The following is a 19,520-nucleotide window of genomic DNA, read 5'->3' as shown; positions in this document are numbered from 1 at the left end:
GAGCTGAGCTGTGTCGCTGTGGCAGAACTGCTATTGCATGGCTATCTGTCACATTAGTGACCCTAAATACATCCTGATTCATGACTCCTGGCAGATCCCCTATTGTCATCCTAGTTACACTGGCAGAAACCCCACTGGAGCCGGGGTCAGGACTGGAAGGTGACCTGCTTCAACAGGGGAATCTGGACAGGCGGCAAAAGTCTTCCCTGGGATCTTCCCAGGTAGAGCGGGTGGGAAATGGTTTTCCCGTCCTGTGAGAATTTTTGAGATGCCAAAAATTTTTCCAATTCCAAAGTGGGACGAAAAATAAAAATCTTGAAAATGTTCACAAACCAAAAATCTGAAGGGAAAAAAAAAATCAGTTCAAGTCATTTTGTTTCCACTTCAGCCTTTTCTAATATTCTGTTTTCCTTCATTTTTAAAATGATAAATTAACGGACATTTCGAAATGAAACGTCACTTTCACCTGAAAACGTGAAGTTTCATTTAGAAAATGTCAAACCTTTCCCCTCCCCCACTCCCCAAATGTTCGAAACGGGAAATTCGCTGAAATTGGCCCTTTCCCATGAACATTCCAGTTTTCAGTGTTTAGAGACGGAAAACCGTAGCGTCGAAAAATTCCTGAGCAGCTCTTGTCCTGGGCTTCGTGCACCAGTGGAACAAACCCTCTTTTGCTGCTCACTGACGCCAGCCCGGGTGGTTCCGGCTGACTTGTCAAGGACATTTTGAAGAGCGACGGTAAATCCTGCCTGTGTTGTGAGGGATAACTGCGTGGGTGGGGCGCGGAGGAGGGACAGCGATTGGTGCAGTGGTACCTGGGCAGCGCAAGTGCAGAGGCAGTTTTCTGCAGAACTCCGGAGGCTGTGGCTGTCCTGGGAAGAAGCACCCAGGTGAGTCCGTGTGGTGCTGTGAGCAGGATTCCTATGGGGGTAATAAATCCCTGGAAAGGCAAAGCATGAGGATGCAGGAGGCTGTTACTGCTCAGCGTGACCAGGGACGGGTGGGCGAGGACAGGCTCGGGGGATGCGGCAGGGCACTCTTTAATACAGCCATATCGCGCTGGCCTATCTGAGCTCCCAGCCAAAGCAGGGTTGGGTTGTGTCAGTAGATAAGAAACCTCCCAGGTGGGGAAGGATGAGCCTGGGGAAGGCACTGGATTTGGACTGAGGAGATCTTTCCCCTGCTGGGCGACCTGGGCTGAATCACTTTGTCTCTCCATGCTCTGTTTCCCCCTCTGTAAAGGAAGGATAATCTCTCCCTTCCTCGGGGAGCTGTGGGGTAAATCCAGCCACAGAGGTGAGGCCTGGATACGCGTGCACAGAACAGGCGACTCAGGAAATCAGTCTTGCTGGTGATTTGCTGGGAGATGCTCTTTGCTCCTCGGAGCCAGTAAGGAAGCAAAATCCAGCATGGTCACGGGACGGTGGAGGTGCTGCTGTTCCGCAGAAATCTCCCAGCCAAGCCTCCGACTCCTGGTTGTCATTAAAGATGTTCTGGGACTTTTCTCAAGGCTCACGATGCTGCTCACCCAGGGCCCGGACCAAAGCCCGGCCTGGCTCGTGTGTGCATGGAAAGGCACGAGCTTATAGTACGCGGGAAAGGACTCTGGGGGCTCCCTGGCAACAGTCAGTGGTGGTGAAAAGTGATGCAGTTAATGGCTCTTTGTCACATCTCTTACACGGGGTGCAAGTCTGCCCCTGAAAGCAGAGAGGAAGGGGGGGAAGGTGACTAAGGGCACGTCTACCCTGCAGCTGGGCTGAGCTTCCCAGCTTGATTGATTGAGCTGGCGTGCGAAAACGAAAACCGTGGCCATAGTGGTGGGAGCAGGGGGAGGGGCTAGTCACCCCAAGGATGAGCCCATCAGACATCTTGAGTCAGTTGGGGTTGGGCCTGCTTTGAGCAGGGGCTGGGACTGGACCCCTCCTGGGGTCCCTTCCAACCCTCGTCTGCTAGGAGTCTGTGATCTGGGGCAGTTAGCCGCTCCTGCCGCCCGGACTGCTGCACCTGCACTCTATTTTTAGCGTGCAGGCTCGACCAGCACAGGTGTGTCTCCTCCGGCTGGGAATACCCCGCCAGCTCCAGTGCAGACCCACGCTGAGTCCAGTGTTTCAATCCAACCGGCTAAACCCCGAGGGGTGGCCCTCTGCCAGATGCTGGACTGGCCGGCTGGGGCAAACTGACATAACCCCAGTGACTTCAGTGGAATGGCATCTCCCCCCGCTGAGCAGCTCAGCCTCTTTTCTCTGCACCCCAGCTTTCCCTCTGTGACACCCTGGCCGGGGCTCCGTTACTGCTGCAGCCGTATGCCCTTCCTGACAGAGACGGGCCCCCGCAGGGCCCCGGTACCTGAATATTGGTCTCCTGTTAGTTGCTCAGGCCAGAAAGCTGGAGGAAAGGTCCGGCTGTCAGGTTTTCTATGGTTTGTTCTTCTCTGTCAACTCCCTTCCTCTCTGTAGAGCAAAACTGAAGTTCCTCCGCACATTAATGAACGATTCAAGTCAAAGATGCTCTGGGCTGGATTCTGGCCCCGGCCCGGGGGCTGCCCTCCAGCGTCCCTTTGCCCTGGTGCCTCTCCTGGGATCATGCAGTTGTGTCCAGATGACAGAATCTAGCTCTTAGCTGAGTCCGAGTTGTCTGATAACCTCCTGTCCTTCTCTTGACCTTCTTGGCCTCCTGTGAACAGCGCGTAAATGCCCCGAGCTCTCACACGCATGGTGTAGGTGTGGGGGGAGCATTTCTTCCAGTCGCATTTGCATGTTTGTAGGTCTCACTCCATTAGCCACCCAAGGTCATCCACTCGTCAACACATTCATCACCCTCTGGTTCCCGCTGGATGCTAAACAGCAGCTATTATTAGTACCATGCGGCTTTACCTGGTGCAGGACCTTTCCTCCAAACTGCTTCCCAGTAACCCGGCTGGCAGGGCGAACTCCCCCGTCCCTCCCCATCGATACCCTGCATTAGGAGAAACTCACCCCTGGGTGTTAGGCCACCACAAGGAGGATTGAAGTCCTGCTGAATTTCAGCCTCGTAAGAGATCCAGACAGGGACAAAGCTGTCTTCAGGCATGATGTGAAACGACAGGGGGAGTCGGCGAACTGGCAGGAACACAGGGAGTCTGTTCTGGATGTTGGGAGTGGCAGGGAAGGCTTTCACCACGAGAGAGGTGAGGCTGAGTGGGGAAGCAGATGTGGGGACCAGCCAGGCTGGGAGAACACGGAGGGCCCAGAGCTCAGTGTCACCAATGCAAGTGGAGAGTTGTCCAGTGAAATGAATGGATTTGCAGCTGCGTAACATCAAAACCCGGCCCAGGGTCCAAGGAGGAGGCTGGTGTAGACTCCCAGGTTTCTGACCCAGCCACACAACGCAGCTCGGTTACTGGGGGAGCAGCAGCAGCTGGTGGGAAGTAGGCTTCCTGATCACACACGCAGACCCTGTCGTTTGCCGGAGCGGTAGGGCCGCTGCTAGTGAAATGGTCCCTGGGAGGACCGTCAGCTCCAGGGCCTCTCTGGAGCACAGAACCCCATACAGCAACGCAGCTTACCAGCAACTCCTCCCTTCTGCACAGGGACCTGCAGCTCCTGGCCCGGAGGCATCGCTGGCTCATGGCAACAGAAGGGGCACGGAGGGGCTGGAGGGAGCTGCACGCTGCTGAGGAGGAGGCGGGGAGGGTTCTAGTGCTAGAAGAAAGCAGGAAGCCCTGGCCAAGAACTCGCAGGACAATCAGAGGTAAGAGCCGAGATGGGTGGAAATGCTCATCCTCCAGCCCAGGTGACAGAGCTGTCGAAGGCCTCCTGGGTGGGTCATCTAGTTCAGATGGCGCATACAGCAGGCTAATGGCCCCTCCGCTTGGTCTAATAACCCCTGCTCCACACGGCTTCCTTGTCTAGGTGCTGATGTGTGTATCCCTCCCCTCTTTGTCTGTGTTGTTCCATTGCTGCTCCTAGCAAAGCCGGGCTTAGATTTCGAAATCACTGCACTGGGTTTGCTCGGTGGCTGCAGTTCAGCTGTATTTACTAACATCCAGCTGGTGTTTCAAATGTGCCCCTTGGCTCTGTACTGTGTTTCCCACCTTTCTCTCGACACTGGCCTCGATAGAGAGCCGTGGAAGGAAAAAACCCAGCTGCTGGGCTGGTCTTGTTGGCATTAGCTGGTCTGAAAATGAATCTCGGAGTGAACTCGGGGAATGTTTCAGCCTCAATGAAGCTGCCCTTCCGGGGCACTTTGTTTCCTGGTTAATAACCGAGCTGGCTGAAAAGTGTCTTTGTGCTTCTCCCACTGCCCAGGAATCTGCTCCTCCGTTGAGTTCAGTGCCAGGCCCTGCCCTACTGATCAGCTCCACTCACTTTGCTGAAAGAACTACCCCCAAAATCCTGTGCATCCATCAAGCTCATGCCCTGTGGGGTTTAGCGGACCCTCCTTGTACCATGTGGTTTATCTGGCCCCGGCAGAGTAGGCCTGACCCCCCCTGTCCCACTGGTGTCCTCTGCAGGCTGCCTGGAGTGTGTGAAGCGCCAGCTGTTCCGAGTGGGTGATGACTGGTACTTCCTGTTTTTTCTGGGCGTGATAATGGCACTGATCAGTTTCGCCATGGATTTCACCGTCTCCAGGCTATCGAACGGTAACTATTGGCTATCGCTTCCCCTCCGCTGCATACTACGAAGCACCCCGGCTCTGCAGAGTGATTATGCACCTGGGGAAACTGAGGCAGAGACAGGGGACGTGACTTGCCCAATGCTACAGGAGGAGGTAGCGTCAGAGACGGGATTCGTACTTGGGCGCTCCTGGCTTCACTGGTATTGCTCCACAGGACGCCTCTCCTGAATTCCCCTGGCTGGGCCCCGTAGTTCCAATGGCCAAAGCTGCTAGTTGGGGCTTTCTGGACATTGAGAGAATTCCCCCCGCGCTGCTCCTAGCCTCTGCCGGCTTGGCAGGTAGGAGCCCCCAGGTGAATGGCCCATCTCAGGAGCCCGTGGGGTGTTCTCCTGCGAGACTCCACAGCATCCCCTGAGAGGAAGCTTCTGGCCTGGCTGGTCTTTGTGGGATTCACTGACTGCCCCACGGAAATCTGTGTTTTGGATCCCCCGCAGGAGACGCTGGCACATGGGGATGAGAACAGAATTCAGTGCAGGTTATCAATGGCTGAACAAACATCATAAGGAGTTGGGTGGGTAGGGCACTGAACTAAGAATCAGGAGCGCCAGGGTTTATTCCTGCCACTGACTCATTGCATGACCTTGGGCAAGTTACCCCTTCCTCTCTGCTCCACAGCATGGGAACAGCAACAGCCACCCACCCTCTCCTGGGACTTGTGGATGGAACACAACAGAGAATTATCCTGTTCCATCTGATGCTCCATTCTGAGGGGATTTGCAACAGAACCCTAGCAGCCCACAGATGGTTGAAATACACAAAGCCAGGGTCCATGCCCAGAGGAAAAACTTAGGTTAGATTGACCCCTAGTGGAGTTCACATTAGATCAGGCAGCACCCTGGGAGATCCTTTATGCATCTCAATTAATTACTGTAATTCCCACGGTGTGGTCAGGATCCAACCCAGGTGGGCACGGAAATAAAAAATAAGCTTTTATCCTCCCCAAGGTTTCCATTCCAGGCGGAGAGAGAAATCCAGCTTGTTCTCTTTCTTTCATGTGAAGCTGGAGACATAGAGTGGGAGAAAGATCCTGGACTGACTTTCTGTGCCCGTCTGGAGTCGACTCACTGTGCAATTGACAGAATGAACAAATGCTAGGTGCCATGGGAACTTGTTGACTTCAGCTGCATGTTTGGTGCAGCCTCCATCTATTTTCTGAAAGGCAGCAGCTGGGGAGAGCGGGGACCTCGTCAGAGCTAAGGAAAGAGGGATTTGGGTTTCAGAGAGGAGAGTGGAAAGCTGTCCCAAGAAAAAAGCTTGGAGTAGGTTGGCTGCAAGAAACCCTGTGGCCGAACTCATGGTCTGTTCCTACCCCAACCCTTTGCCAGTCTTTCTTCCCCTCCCCTGACTGTTATATCATAACCCATCCCAATTTGTTTTGGTTTCATGTTTTTATGTAGGGCAGTGCTTCAGGGAACACAAAGTTGGAGGCCATGGTGAATGAAAGGCCAGAAGGGCATTCATAGAATCAAAGGGTTAGATGCTATATAATTAACCTATGGAACTCACCGCCATAGGATGTTAGTGGGGTAAACAACTTAGTAAGATTCACTATTGGACTGGACACATATCATTTAGAATGGAATCTGAAGTTTACACTAGCTGGGGTAAAAATCCAAGCACTGTCAATCTTCATGCTTCAGGGCATAAGAAGATTGTGAGATGGGGTCAGGAAGAATCTCCCCGTCTTTCTCTAAGAGATGCTATTGTACAATTAGGTGTATTGAATGGGTTTAACATCTTCCCTCAGCCACAGAGCACTGTTGGAGAGAGAGAATGGGAACAGTTGGACCAATGGTCTGTTATGGTGTGGCAGGAGGTGGAATCCCAGAATGGATGGGCCATTGGTATGATCTGGAGTGGTCAGATATTGGAACAGCTGGACTGCCCCTCTGTTCTGGTGTGTCATCTGTGGGCTACCAGAACAGATGCACAGTGGGTCTGTTGTGTTATGGAGGAAGGCAAGATATTGCACTAGCAGGTCACTGGTCCATTTCACTTCCTTCGCCTCTCCTCTCCTCATTTCCTAGCACACAAGTGGCTTTACCAAGAGCTGGGGGATCACGTACTGCTGAAATACCTGTCCTGGACTATGTACCCAATTGCCCTGTCAGCCTTCTCCACTGGCTTCTCTCAGAGCATCACTCCACACTCTGGAGGTGAGTCTGATGCGCTCGGGCAAGAGGCTCGCAGCTCATAGAGGAGCCGTCATGTTAATAAGAACCGTCCCTTTGCCCCACAGCTCCCGGGCTGTTGGCTACCCAACCTGACATCAAGCGCTTCAGGGGTGACCCTTCTGCTGCACCAGGGGCTTGTGCTGGCCAACATCGTGCCGGGGAGCAGTGGGCAGCAGAGGCAGTGGTTCTTCCACTTTGGATGGGGGACTGCAGAATGACCCACTTTGCGAGCTAGGCAGCGGTGGGTGGGGGTGCTGGGTGGGGAGACGGTCCCCAGGAAGGCCTGTCTCCTACAGAGTGGCCTGCGGAGCAGAGGACGCTGGAGACAGATATGCACATCACAAAAATCCCACCGCGGTCAGCGCTAATTGGCACCCTGGCTCAGCAGACAGGTCAAGGACTGGAAGGGCCCTGGAGTCTGAACTCTCCACGGCAGATGCATGGAAGTGCATTGGCCAGGCTTTGTGTGGGAGGTTTGCACGGCTGCCTCCCGTGTTGTATTGGCTCAATGGATAAACAGAGGACTTCAGTCCCCAGGGCTGGCCACTGGGAACCTTTCGCTGGCACGAAATGTCAGGTCTTTGCCCTATAGCGAGCAACAGACAGATGGCGTTTTCTTATCCTCGGAACCCCACACCTGTGGAAGACGCCTTGAATGGAAGCAGAGCAGCTCTTGGCTTCTGGATGATCTAGTGGTGTGAATTGCAAGAACCCAACCCGGAATGCAGCCCCTTGACCTTGCTGATGCTGGAGTCCTGGTTGGAGATGCACTGGCATCCCGGAACTGGAGATCCAGACATTGCTACCAAATGCCTTCCCCTAACCCTTGGCTCTCCGAGGTGACCCTGACGTTCTGGTGTGTCTTGCGGTTTTGTGTTTTCCCAGGCTCTGGCATCCCTGAGCTCAAGACCATTCTCACTGGAGTCATGCTGGAGGAGTACCTGGCCATTAAAAACTTCGGAGCCAAAGTGGTGGGGCTGACCTGCACCCTCGCGTGTGGGAGCACCATATTCCTCGGCAAAGTCGTAAGTGTCCCCGATCCATCTCGTGGCCGAGTGAGGTCGAGGAGATGTTTCGATGCTGGTGACTCTGCCATGCTGCCATCGAGCGGCTCCTCTTGAGGGACCAGGCAGGTGTAGGCCATTGGGGATGGTATAAAAGGTACAGAAAGGAGACTGGCTGAGAGCCCCACACATCTCGGGTGGGAGATGACGTCAAAAGGTGCTGGGGTGTCCCGAGAAAGAGGTGCAAATCCATTGATGTCAGTGGGGCAATGCCAATGTGCAGCTGCTGGGGACTGGACCCTGAGTCGGGGGATTTTGCTGTCTGATCTCTGAGGGCGTGTCTAAGGCAGGTCACCTCCACAGATGCTAATTCCAGCGAGAGACGGGAACCTCCAGATACACACGCAAAGAATCCAAGGGCCTTCCTGGGTCTGAGAACGGGTGTGTCTATAACATACGCGAGAGCCCCTCCCCTCGGTGCCGCAAACACGTGGAGATTGGAACAGCCAAATGTTCCCTGCGCCCGGCAGATGAGCAGCCACGGCGAGAGGCTGGGGATTAGCCTGGATCCGAGTGGGGCAGGAGCACTGAAGGTTGAGACTAGCTTGCTGATTTTTCCAAGTGACCTCAAATCCACAGGCTTTCTTGGGTTAACTTGAAAATTGCTGCACCTCGGGGTTTGGTGAGTGGTGCAGATCTGAGGTCAGCTGAGCAAGGATTGAGATACAGCCCCCCGCCCGTCTCAACAAATGAAGTTAAAATGATCAACTATAATTTTTAGAAACTCTACTGATGTTTTGCTACTGGGTGCATGAGCTCTCCAGCATATGTCTCCTACACTGAAATCCCCCGTAACAACACACGTTTTCCGTCCACACGTTAAAAACAACGGTGCTGCCTCGCAGCTGGGGCAAAGCGAGGGTAATGCGTCTCCTTTAGTGTTGGCAGAGGGCTGTGTCTTTTAGCCTGGACGGCCGGGGCTCTAAACCTGGCTCCGCAGGAGCGTGGGCGACTTGCCCCTTGTTTGCAGGTGTGAATTCAATGCCGCTGTGTGCAGCGGCAGGTGGCTTTGGTAATTCACTGCCGCAGGAGATAATCTCTGGAGAGTCTGAGATTTCCAGCCCACGTTCTTGCCCAAAGCAATTCAGGCGACCATCTGGAGCCAAATCCCCCCCAGGGCTATAACTGCCCGGTCGCCAAGAGATCACACCTGGGTCGATTTGACGGCAGCACTTTTGAGCGTTTCTCTCAAATGAAGCCACTGTCCTTTGGAGAGTCTCTCGTGCAAACCAACTCTTCTTCTCCTCCAGGGTCCCTTCGTGCACCTTTCCAGCATGATCGCAGCATATTTAGGAAAGATCCGAACTTCTGTCGCTGGGGAGTATGAGGTGAGGCTGGGAATGGGGCAGCAGCCTGCTGGTGAGAGGAGACGGGACTTGGGGGGGTCATACACCCTGATCCCTTCTCCCAGGGGCGCCCTTATCTACTGGTCCCGGCTGGCAGCGTAGCTGGGACTCCCTGCAAGGGCTGAAGTCTGGGGCAAGCGGCCCAGTTCTGCGTGTGTTCCTCCTTCACAGAATCAAAGCAAACAGAACGAGATGCTGGTGGCAGCAGCTGCCGTGGGAGTCGCGACCGTCTTCGGGGCTCCCATCAGCGGTGAGAGTGCAGCGGGCGTGACCTGGGGCCTGGCAGGGGCGGTGACAGGGGCACATGCTGGGGGAGTGTGTTGTGCCTCCCGCCGCCACCTAGGGCACACAGAGCAGAGGTTCCCCAATTTTTCTGACTGCGTACGCCCTTCCAGATTTACCAGCCGCCCGCTGATCCCTGCCCTTCTGGTCACTGATGCTCTGTGTGTGTTTTTCTGAATGCTGCCTGGCTTTGGCCGGCTGCCCACGTTTCACTGATATAGTTAGAGTGCGACGTGCACAACTGCAAAAAAACCCGTCGGTTCTGAGCTCTGTTAGATTGGGCAGATGCTGGGCAACTGAACCCGCGCTGGGCGGTGATTGGAAGGGCAGGCCCCGTGCGTCAGCGTTGCTGTGTATCTGTTCTCATCGTGAAAGAAATGAACGACCGTATTCCATATAACAACTTCCCACCGAGGTTTAACGCTTCGTCTGAGGGGCAAATGATGAAAATGCAATAAATAAAACCCATCACTGCACCATTTTCTCCCGCGCACACCCCAGAGATGTCGTGAGTACCCCCAGGGGTCTGCGTGCCCACTTTGGGAACCCCTGACATAGAGGGTAACAGCCTTCTAGTCCAGCCTTTGAACGGAGTACCTCACATGGTCAAGGTCTGTTCTTTGGTGCTGACAATCCTGGCTTCAAAGCCTGTTGCCAAACGATACAGCAGCCCTTGCCTCTAACCAGCTCTGCGGTGCCCCATTCTGTTCCCATATTTGCTCCTGGCCCCAACCCCACCTTGCAGATTTCTGCTTCTACCTTTCCTATAAGGCCAGCGCTTTTTAGACCAGCAGGGAGGTAGGCATTCACGTCTTGTCTTCACCACCCTTCTGCTGTTGCTAAATGAATAGCAGCTGATCCTATTACCATGGAGAGTTCTTAAGGCAGAAAAAAATGGCATCCTGGCTTTTCCCAGTTCCATAATGATGTGGGAGTGAGGGAGGGGCACACAGATGGGGAGATCTTGTCAGGTCTGCCCTGGGCTCTGTGGGAATACCCGGAAGAGAGTCCCCTGGGAAAGTGAGATATCCCCTCAGAAGGAAATCCAGGTGCAAAACCAAGATGACCCTCCTTGGAAAAACAGGGACATGTTTCTATCTGTATTAGCCTTTGCAAAACCCCTTTTAAAGTTCAACACTGCAAATCTGAATCTGGGTCCTCCAAGGAGAGGGCCTCAGAACCGAGATCTCCAGCAGCGGCAGGCGGAAGCCATGTTGCCGCTGGAATTTCTGTCACTAGACGCGGGGTAGAGTCTGAGCCATCCCAGGGCCTGCTCCAAAGCCCTTTGATGTCAATGGAAAACTCTCCATGGATGTCAGCGGGCTGTAAATCAAGCCCTTATTGCATTGCTATGTCTCCAGCGTTTCTTTCCCCCCTACGCTGACAACAGCCAGGTGTTTTTCAGCCTAAGTGACTTTGATTTCAGACTCAGGAAGGTAACTGACAAAGAGAGCCTGAATATAAAGCCTCCATGGGTGAGAGCGCACAGTGCCTTGCTCTGTAACATGCTGCATCGGCACCAAGACACGGAATGGGCGGTGTCCTTACATCAGCAGGTGGGGAGACTCCTCTGCACCTCACAGTGCACGTAACAGAGATCAGCATCTCTGCTCGGTCACACAACACCCTAGCCAGTGGTGCAGGGAGCGGATGAGTCCCAGCGGCCTCTTTGTGAATGGCCCAGACCCCTGATGTGAGGATCTGGTCCATGATGTTTTTCCCAGGGTGTTCTTGAGAGTTTGCCAGGGGCTAAGACACCAGCCCTGGCTCAGTCTGGGTCTGCTCCGGCTGCTGTAGGCATCTAGCTCGCCATGGGCCTGCTCAGATGCCTCCCACGGGCTCTCGCCTCTCATTTGCCCCCCTGGTAACGTGAGGTGTCTCCTGCCCCAGGGGTCCTGTTCAGCATTGAGGTGATGTCGTCCCACTTCGCGGTCAGGGACTATTGGAGGGGCTTCTTCTCCGCCACCTGCGGAGCCTTCATGTTCCGGCTGCTCGCCGTCTTCAACAGCGAACAAGGTACCGTAGAGCGGCGCTGGCCGCGTGCTCAGAGCAGGAGCGATGGGGCGGCCCACCAGGAGAGGGTCGAACCACGCCTGGGTATCCGTGCGCCCAGCTGGGCTGCATCTTCTCTCCCCATCACTGAAAGTTCCCACCTCCCGGCGCCTGGCCCTGCCATCTTCAGTTGGGAGCCTCTTGGCGCTCGTGAGCAGCGCCAGGATGGGTCAGAACTTGGAAGTGAGACCTTGGCTGGGAGGTTGCGTCAGCTACAGCCACTTAGTGCCGAATCACTCTGCTGCTTCACCCTGGCTCTCAGCTCGGGTGGATCCTGTTAGGTTGGCTTGGGCTGGTGCCTTAGCTGCAGAGACGTGCGCCAGGAACCCGTGTGTGAGGCACAGGGAGAAAGAAGGGCAGGTGGTATCCCCCTGGTTAGATGGGGATGCAAATATCACGTCACCGTGGAGGCTGGGTTCTGATTTGCCCTCATCCCAGCACCACTTGGACCAGGCCAGTTGCAGAGCCCCGGTCTGATAGACACCCAGCGCTCCAGAACAGCATTGGCGAGAGCCTGTCGAATGGCCGGGAGTATTCATGGCAGTGACTTGTGACTCTTTTTCTCAGAAACCATCATTGCTGTCTTCAAGACCAACTTTAAGATCGATTTCCCCTTCGATCTCCCAGAGACTTTCTTCTTCATGGTTCTTGGGTGAGAGCAGGCCCAGGCTGGCCGGCCTGGTTTTCTTTTGTTCGCTGCAGAGGGGTTACCCTTGAAGGAAAGGAGACGGTCCAGCGGATAGCCTGCTGCCCTGGGACCTAGCAAACCTGGATCAGGTCTTACTGCGGCTGTGGGCAAGTTACTCAGTCCACCCTCTGCCGTCTGTGCCATGGACACACTACCTGTGTCTGACCTCTCTGGGTGTGGGAGGTTAAAATCTCTAATTCCATAGATCGTCACTAGCCAAACTTCTGAATAGCTGTGTTCAGGGTCTCTTTCTGTTACGGGATGAATACGCCTGGTAAAGAAATTACCCCCGAATCCACTCACGTGCAGACCTCCAGTTGTCTTGGAGGACGCAGGCTGCTCTCGGGGGAGAGGTGAGGAGGGGGGGCAGAAATTCCTGCTTTTCATTGTTTTCTCTCCGCAGGGGGATCTGTGGGGTTATAAGCTGTGCGTATCTCTTCTGTCAGCGCTGGCTCCTGGGGTACGTTCGGAGGAACAGGATCACCGCCAAGCTGCTGGCTACAGAGTAGGCGTTCTGGAGGGAGGGGCGTTCTAGGGAGTGGGGGCTGTTACCGAAGTGCAGCAAGCGTGTATGGACGGGACGCATGCAAGCCACGTGCATAGCCATGTGCGTGGCCGAAGGTCTTTTCTGCCCTGGCCCTGTGTCCCTCCTTGTCCCTCCATCCGCACCCTCTGTGCTGCACTGGACGCCATCACCCACCACATCCTTCCTGGCCCCTTGGCTCAATCCCCAAAAGGAACTGGCACCTGGCTGCCTAATCGTTCCTTCCTATCCAACCCATTCCTTTTTCATGGATGGCAGCGAAGGCTGCTCTCCCGCCAGGCCTCCGTGCTGGAGCATTCTTGTCCCCTTGGCTCCTCCTACTCTGTCCACTCTAGGTACCCAAAATAAGGGGGTGGTCTGTGTCCTCTGCGGCAGGTGGGAAAGGAAACCTCCCTCCTGCTCCGAAACCTTTGCTGACTTTTCACCCTAGGGGAGAATTCCTGAGCCATTTGCATCTTCTCAACCCAGTGTGTGTGACCTGCCGTCTCCCTGACCCTCACTGTCCCCTGTAGTTCAGAGAGCCCCATTCCACGGCGTTACATGTGATTGATCTGCCTTTTTCAGCAAGCCCGTTTATTCCTCCCTGGTGGCCCTGCTGCTCGCCTCCATCACATTCCCTCCCAGCTTGGGGCACTTCATGGCATCCAGAGTAAGTACTGACCTAGCTCTCAAGATCCCCTCACATGTTCTCTGGCCAGAGGGGATCTAATCACTTACATCAGGGTGTACTCCTTAAATTGAGACAGGGGCTTTTCCCAACCAGCTCTCACTGTAGAGAGAAAAACTCACCTCCTCCTGGGGTTTGGCTTTACTAACAAAGAAAATTGTCATCTTATTACTAAAGCCCAGCTCAGACCTTCTCCCCAGGCTTGGCTGCACCTGTGGTTCCTCTCTCAAGTCTCCTCAGCCCACACCCGAGGTCCTCTCTGCTTCTCACCCAAGATCCTTCTGTCAGGGCAGCAGCCTCTGAAGCCTGTATTTTCCCCCAGTCTGGTATTCCAGGCTTAATACAGCTGGTAGGTGTGGAAGGATGGTGCCAGTTGTACACCTTAACTCCACTGACATCTATGGAGCTACTCCCTGATTTACACTGGTGTGGGTGACAAGAGAATCAGACTCCGTGTCTGAGCATGACGAGGATGTACAAGAAGAGGCGATGCTGTGAGGGGAAGTGCTCAGAACTGTCTCCTCCTTTCCCAGCTCAGCATGAAGGAGCACCTCACCTCCCTCTTCGACAACCGGACTTGGGGCGTTCTGTCCCAGAACGCATCTCTGGCCAGGCCCCTTCAAGTTGACCCTGAGAACCTGTGGATTGAGTGGTGGGAGCCGAGTATCACCATCTATGGCAGCCTGGCTCTCTTCCTGGTGATGAAGGTATTGGCCCTGTAAAGGTCTCCGGGAGCTTAGGTACAGTGGGGCTGATTCTATAGGAAGCTCAGCACGCACTTATTTCAGGGGGACTCAGGAACATTTGGCCCCTAGGGCCATCAGGGAGAGCCAAGAATATGTGGCCTGGTGGAGCAGAAGTGGGTGAAGACGTTCGGGGACTCAGTGGAGTCCGATAGGGGATACAAGGTGGTAGCACTTGTGCTTAACCAGAGGGCTCTGAGGTCGTGCCATGTGCCCTGGATGGAGGGGAGCGCCCTAGTGAAGGGCCTAGGGGGAGAAGTATCAGGCTCCTGTTGGGGACATGCCCCTGTCCCTCGTGTGTGACTCCAGGGGAAGCCAGGCCAACAACTCCTGCGCTGCCTCTCTGTGTCTCCCAGCGAGGACCCAGGGGCCGGAAGACCCAGATCTGCCATGTAATGTCCGGCACAGCTGGCTGAGACCAGCTCAGCACAGCTCCTAGGAGCCAGTCCAGGAGCAGGCTTCCTTCTGGGTCCCCGGGCAGAGCTGTCCCCTCTGGGTGTGAACCCTGCTTTGGTACCGTGCAGGGCACGTGTGCACAGCAGGGCTAGCCGACGACTGGAGGACTCTGCAGATTGGTTTGGTGGCTGGGCTCCAGCCCCATCACAGGCTAGGGGCAGCTGGAGTGGGTGCAAGCGGGTGGATGTCTCACTCGCTCCTGCTCTCTCGTTGCCTGAAGTTCTGGATGCTGATCCTGGCCACCACTCTGCCGATGCCAGCCGGGTACTTCATGCCGCTCTTCGTCTACGGTGAGACCCTTCGTCCTGCCCTTCGCACCCACGAGGCGAACCATTTCTGCAGCCGAACCTGCTTGGACCCTCCCTGCTGGTCCTTCTTACCGTAGCAAGGAATAAGGGCGGCCAGTGGTACCGGCCCGTTATCAATCAGACCTAAGGGGAGGCTGCTGGGATCCCTCAATGCTCAGAGCCCTTGCTCTGCAGAAAGGTCGTGGGGAGAGGGGGAAGCAGCAAGTGCTTAGACCAGCAAGAGCCGCTCCTGGCTCCTGGGGACTTTGGTTCCTGCTCCGGTGGGACGTGTAGTCGACGCACGGCCTGGGCATTTGCGCTCCTGTCCCAGAGGGGCCCACTAGGGACCTAGGAGGCGGGAACTCGAGTCCCTGACCTTCAGATCCCTGAGACTGGCTTTCAGTGGTGCCTCTTTCCCCAGGTGCTGCAATCGGGCGTTTGGTGGGGGAAGCGGTCGCCTTCATCTTCCCCCATGGCATCACGTCGGACGGCGTCGTTAACTCCATCACTCCTGGGGGGTATGCGCTGGCTGGTGAGTCTCTAGCCCGGGGCCTCAAATCAGGAGTGTTGCTATGGGCTTAGAATAGCAAATGGGGCTGCATCTGTAACTTCCTTTGGAGGGTGGCTCCAGAGCCTAGTATCTTACCCCTGTTTCTGGGTGGATCCTTCTAGCTTCCCCCTTCTCTTTCCCTCTCAAAGGCCCTGGATGTGCTGCGACCCCAGCTCCAGCGCCAGGTGGCTGGACACAGCTCCACCACAGCGCGCCTGGCACCATGGCCAGAGAAAATGACTCAGGGGCATCCAGGAGCTGGGCCCGTTGCCACTGCAAAACTCTCAACCCTGGCCTGCTGGCATCCGTCTCAGGCAGTGCCCGGGGAGACACCCCCCACCCCCCGTGTGCGCTGGGCAGCACCGAGCCGTCATTGCCTTTTGTCTCGTCCTTCTGGCAGGGGCAGCAGCTTTTTCAGGCTCGGTCACCCACACCCTCTCCACGGCTCTGCTGGCCTTCGAAGCGACCGGGCAGATCGCCCACATCCTGCCGGTCACCCTGGCTGTGCTCGTCGCCAACGCCATTGCCCAGAAGTTCCAGCCCTCCTTCTACGACGGCACCATCATAGTGAAGAAGCTGCCCTATCTGCCGCGGATCAGGAGCCGGCACATCGGGTGAGGGGCACCTCTGCTGGCCTGGCAGCTCGGTGGCAGCGCGAGGGGGGCAGGTCAGGTGGAGGATGGTGTGTGAACGGCCCCACACGTGCAGCGCCTGACACGGAGGGCTGAGCTGAGGCCGGAGAGCGGCCCTTGCGTGCCGGGGGTTAACACCAGATGAACCGCAGGGTCCTCAGCTCCCCTGGCCATCGCTGCGTCAGTCGGAGGTTCCTGACTCGGGTGATAGTGGTCGGAGGAGCACACTCTCCCCTTTGCCCTGTCTGACCCTCGGCCCTTCCACCCCCAGCTCCTACAACGTGACCACCGACCAGTTCATGAACACGTGCTTTGCAGTCCTGGCCAAGGGCGCCGGCTTTGAGGAGATCCTCAGAACCGTGACCTCGACCGACGACTTGGAGTACCCCGTTGTGGAGAGCACAGGTACCTCAGCCGCCCCACACTTAGAGACGGGGCCATGTGGCATTGGATCCCTCCCTGTCCTGACTCGGCTGGGCCTTCTAATTCTCCTCTCCGCCCCCCAACCCCATGGCCATCTCTGCCTCTCCTTCCCCCCCTTTTCTTTCCACCCCTCTCCCTTTCCCCCACTGCCACCCTCGCAGCCCGCGTGGGCCTGGGCAGCGAGAGACAGACCTGCTTCCTAATCTGGGGGGGCAGAGCCCTTGGAGCAGTTCCTGTTGATCGACACGGCAGGTGTGTCTCCCTTGCTGTGAGGGCCCAGGGATGGCAGGGCGGGAGCGAGCCAGTGATCAGAGCAGCCTTACCTTGATGGATACCCAATGCCAGGAGGAGCATCTGTGGCTTAACACAGCCCTTGGCATGGTCACAGCCCTCGTGGTGGGGAAGGATGTGCCAGCATGGGCCCATGACCACGAACTGCTCAGTGGGTGCCAGGGATCTGAGCCGCCCATCCAGCTCCTCCTCCCGTCTCCTGCACCCCCCAGAGTCTTTGATGCTGGTGGGCCTGGTGCAAAGAGCTGAGCTGGTCAAGTTCCTCCAGAACCATACCGAGGATGAAGCATCCCCGCCAGAGCCAGGGGAGAAGGTAGGTTCAGAGCGCTGCTGCCCTCGCAGCCCCAGGAGGGAGCCCCTCCAGCATGCGGCTCTGAGCATGGAGAGGGTGTAGGTCTAGGGGGACCAGTGTCCAGCCAGACATGGGAAGGACCTAGGTACCCTGGGCTGGAGGAGCCTTCTGCTGTAGAAGGGAGCTGGGCAGGTCGCCCCCTCGTCTGGTGAGCCCTGCCTAAGAGCCTCTGACCTCGTGCGTTAGCCATCCTGCGTTAGCCATCAATGCCATCCATTAGCACGCTTGCTCCGGTCCAGTGAGCGCAGGGCTGGTGGCTCCAGGGCAGTCCCAGTTCCTCCTGAGACCAACGGCTGGCCCTGTGTCGCACCAAAGGCCCTCCCACAGCCGTACCCCCTCCGAGAGACCGTGCCGTCCCTTCTGCAAAGGCGCCTTGCCGGAGGTTCAGTGTAAATGCCGGCACTCGGGCCATGTCCCCAGAGACGCCAGCCCGGGCAAGGGGCAAGGGGCATCCTGGATGCTAGTATCACCGCGGTCACCCTGCGGAGACCATGCCCACTGAAGGGGCAGCACCTTGCAGTCATGATGGTATCTGGCCGCAGTGGTACTTTGCGGAGTCCCAGTCCTCGTGCGAGACAGTGTGTGGGGAGGAAATGCCCCCGGGGGCACTCTTTGAAAGAGGTGCCGTAGCAATGTCTGCCTCAGGACTGGCAATGCTCCTCCTCCCTCCCACCCCGTTGTCTTCCCTGACAGTCTCACTCCACCGGGACGCTGGGGGATGAATGCACCATCGAGCCAATAACCCTCCAGCTGTCACCGTCCACGTCTCTGCACCAGGTAACTGCAGCGGGAAGGGGGCTGGGGAGGAAGGGCCAGGCCTGGCGGGGAGAGACTGGTCTGCCAACTGGCAGGTGGAGTGTCCCGCCTGCAAGCTGCTGAGAGAAGCCTGCCTTGCCCGAACCCGCTGTGAAGAGGCAGCTGTGGACCAACCCTCCAGGGGTGCCCAAAGTCTAGCGAAAAAGCTTGTGACTGGCCCCTGGATGTCCTCTTGCTGTCAGTCCTTTGTCAAAGAGAGCAGGTGCTGGTCTTCCCTTGGGGAAGAGATGAGCCCCTGCCACATGCTAAGATTTGGTGCCCGTGTTGCTTGGAGAGTTTGTCTGTTTCGTACGCAGGTCACAGCAGGTGTGACCAGTGCTTAATTTGTAATGAAAGAGGTGCCGGGGCTCAAGCAATTTCTTTTACTTTCATAACTGATGTGGCAAGCCCAGAGGTGCTGGGGCTCAGCGCTGGCAAGCTCTGGCACAAATTAAGCACTGGGTGTGACCTTTGGTTACAATGGCCACGAGCATGATACAGAGACCCAGCTAGATCGATCTGATGCAGAGAGAGGGGCAGGCTCCGGGCGGGTTGCCAGCGGGACCCCTGCCCCTCCAGTGTCACAAAGTTCTGAGTCCCACCGGGGTTTGTTTTATTACATGGGATATGGGTCCTCGGCGGGGTGCGCGAAAGCAGGACGAGCAGCACCTGGCGTTCAGTGGGGTGCACAGCAGGGTGCTCAGGTCTCAGGAGAGGAGTGGTGTGGCACCTGCCATCGCCACGTGAAGAGGGAACCATTCGGCACGGGGGAGCGGGAGGGCTCAGCTAAGACCTGGGCATCGCTGCCCTGCCACGTCACGCTGGCCATGGTGGCCTCCTTCCCTCTTCCAGGCTCACAACCTGTTTGAGCTGCTGAACCTGCAGCGTGTCTTCGTCACCTCCTTGGGGAGGATCATCGGGGTCGTCTCTCGGAGCGAGGTAGGGGCTGTGACCCGCCAGGAATAGGGGCCGGGGGGAGAAGGGTGACTGGAGGGCTGCCTGTGGGGGATGGAGCGGGAGCCAAGGACCCATCCTGGCTCGGGAAAGGAGAGGGCAGGGATGAGAGGTCCCGGAGGAGGAGCATGGATCTCACACTCCTGCCAGGCGAGGGCACAGCCTTGCCCACCTGCCGCTTTCTCCTCCAGGTGAAGGCGGCGATCGAAGACCTGGCAAATCCGAAGACGGTGAAATGAGTGATTCTGGGCCTCTGAGAGCAGCGCCTTCCCCCCCTCCCTTTCTGTACAGCGGAGCCTGGGAATGGGGATCTTGCCAAGGCCCTGAGATCTCTGCAGCAGGGGGGTGGTGCTGGCAGGAGCCCACCCCTCTTGCATGGGTCTCCCCAATTATTTTTTTGTAAATTGAAACGTATTTTAAAGCTCCCCCGCCTTTCCTGCTCCCGCCGCAGGGAGCCACGGCGCTGAGAGCCGAGGCCCCACCTCTACCTCTCTGCCCAGGGATACCTTCCAGCTGGTGGCAGCTCTCGCCCCCCCCCCCCCCCCCCCCCAGAGACACAACAAC

General features: G+C 56.6%; 1 protein-coding gene across 3 annotated transcripts; it reads left to right on the top strand.

The window, feature by feature from the left end:
• Positions 1-851: 851 nt before the first annotated feature.
• LOC137165139 (chloride channel protein ClC-Kb-like) lies at positions 852-19,493 on the top strand. Of its 3 annotated transcripts, none has more exons than XM_067566227.1 (20): positions 858-890; positions 3,569-3,729; positions 4,493-4,621; positions 6,684-6,812; positions 7,716-7,855; positions 9,145-9,222; positions 9,412-9,490; positions 11,413-11,538; positions 12,142-12,226; positions 12,666-12,722; positions 13,371-13,455; positions 14,007-14,180; positions 14,893-14,962; positions 15,381-15,491; positions 15,910-16,123; positions 16,413-16,546; positions 17,068-17,168; positions 17,901-17,984; positions 18,855-18,941; positions 19,148-19,493. In XM_067566227.1, exons 2-20 carry the CDS (start codon positions 3,606-3,608, stop codon positions 19,193-19,195), a joined length of 2,055 nt encoding a protein of 684 aa, XP_067422328.1. In that variant the 5' UTR covers positions 858-890; positions 3,569-3,605; the 3' UTR covers positions 19,196-19,493. The 3 variants fall into 3 exon arrangements, with proteins under 3 accessions (XP_067422329.1, XP_067422328.1, XP_067422327.1); XM_067566226.1 differs by having other exon boundaries at positions 12,666-12,767; XM_067566228.1 differs by lacking the exons at positions 3,569-3,729; positions 4,493-4,621; positions 6,684-6,812 and having other exon boundaries at positions 852-890; positions 12,666-12,767.
• The last annotated feature ends 27 nt before the right edge of the window (positions 19,494-19,520 follow it).

The sequence above is a fragment of the Emydura macquarii genome, unplaced genomic scaffold (assembly GCF_026122565.2).
Source record: "Emydura macquarii macquarii isolate MOO-44397 ecotype Brisbane River unplaced genomic scaffold, CSIRO-AGI_Emac_v2 contig_2768, whole genome shotgun sequence".
NCBI classification, from domain to species: Eukaryota; Metazoa; Chordata; order Testudines; family Chelidae; genus Emydura; species Emydura macquarii.
This window is presented reverse-complemented; position numbering and strand designations above follow the sequence as displayed.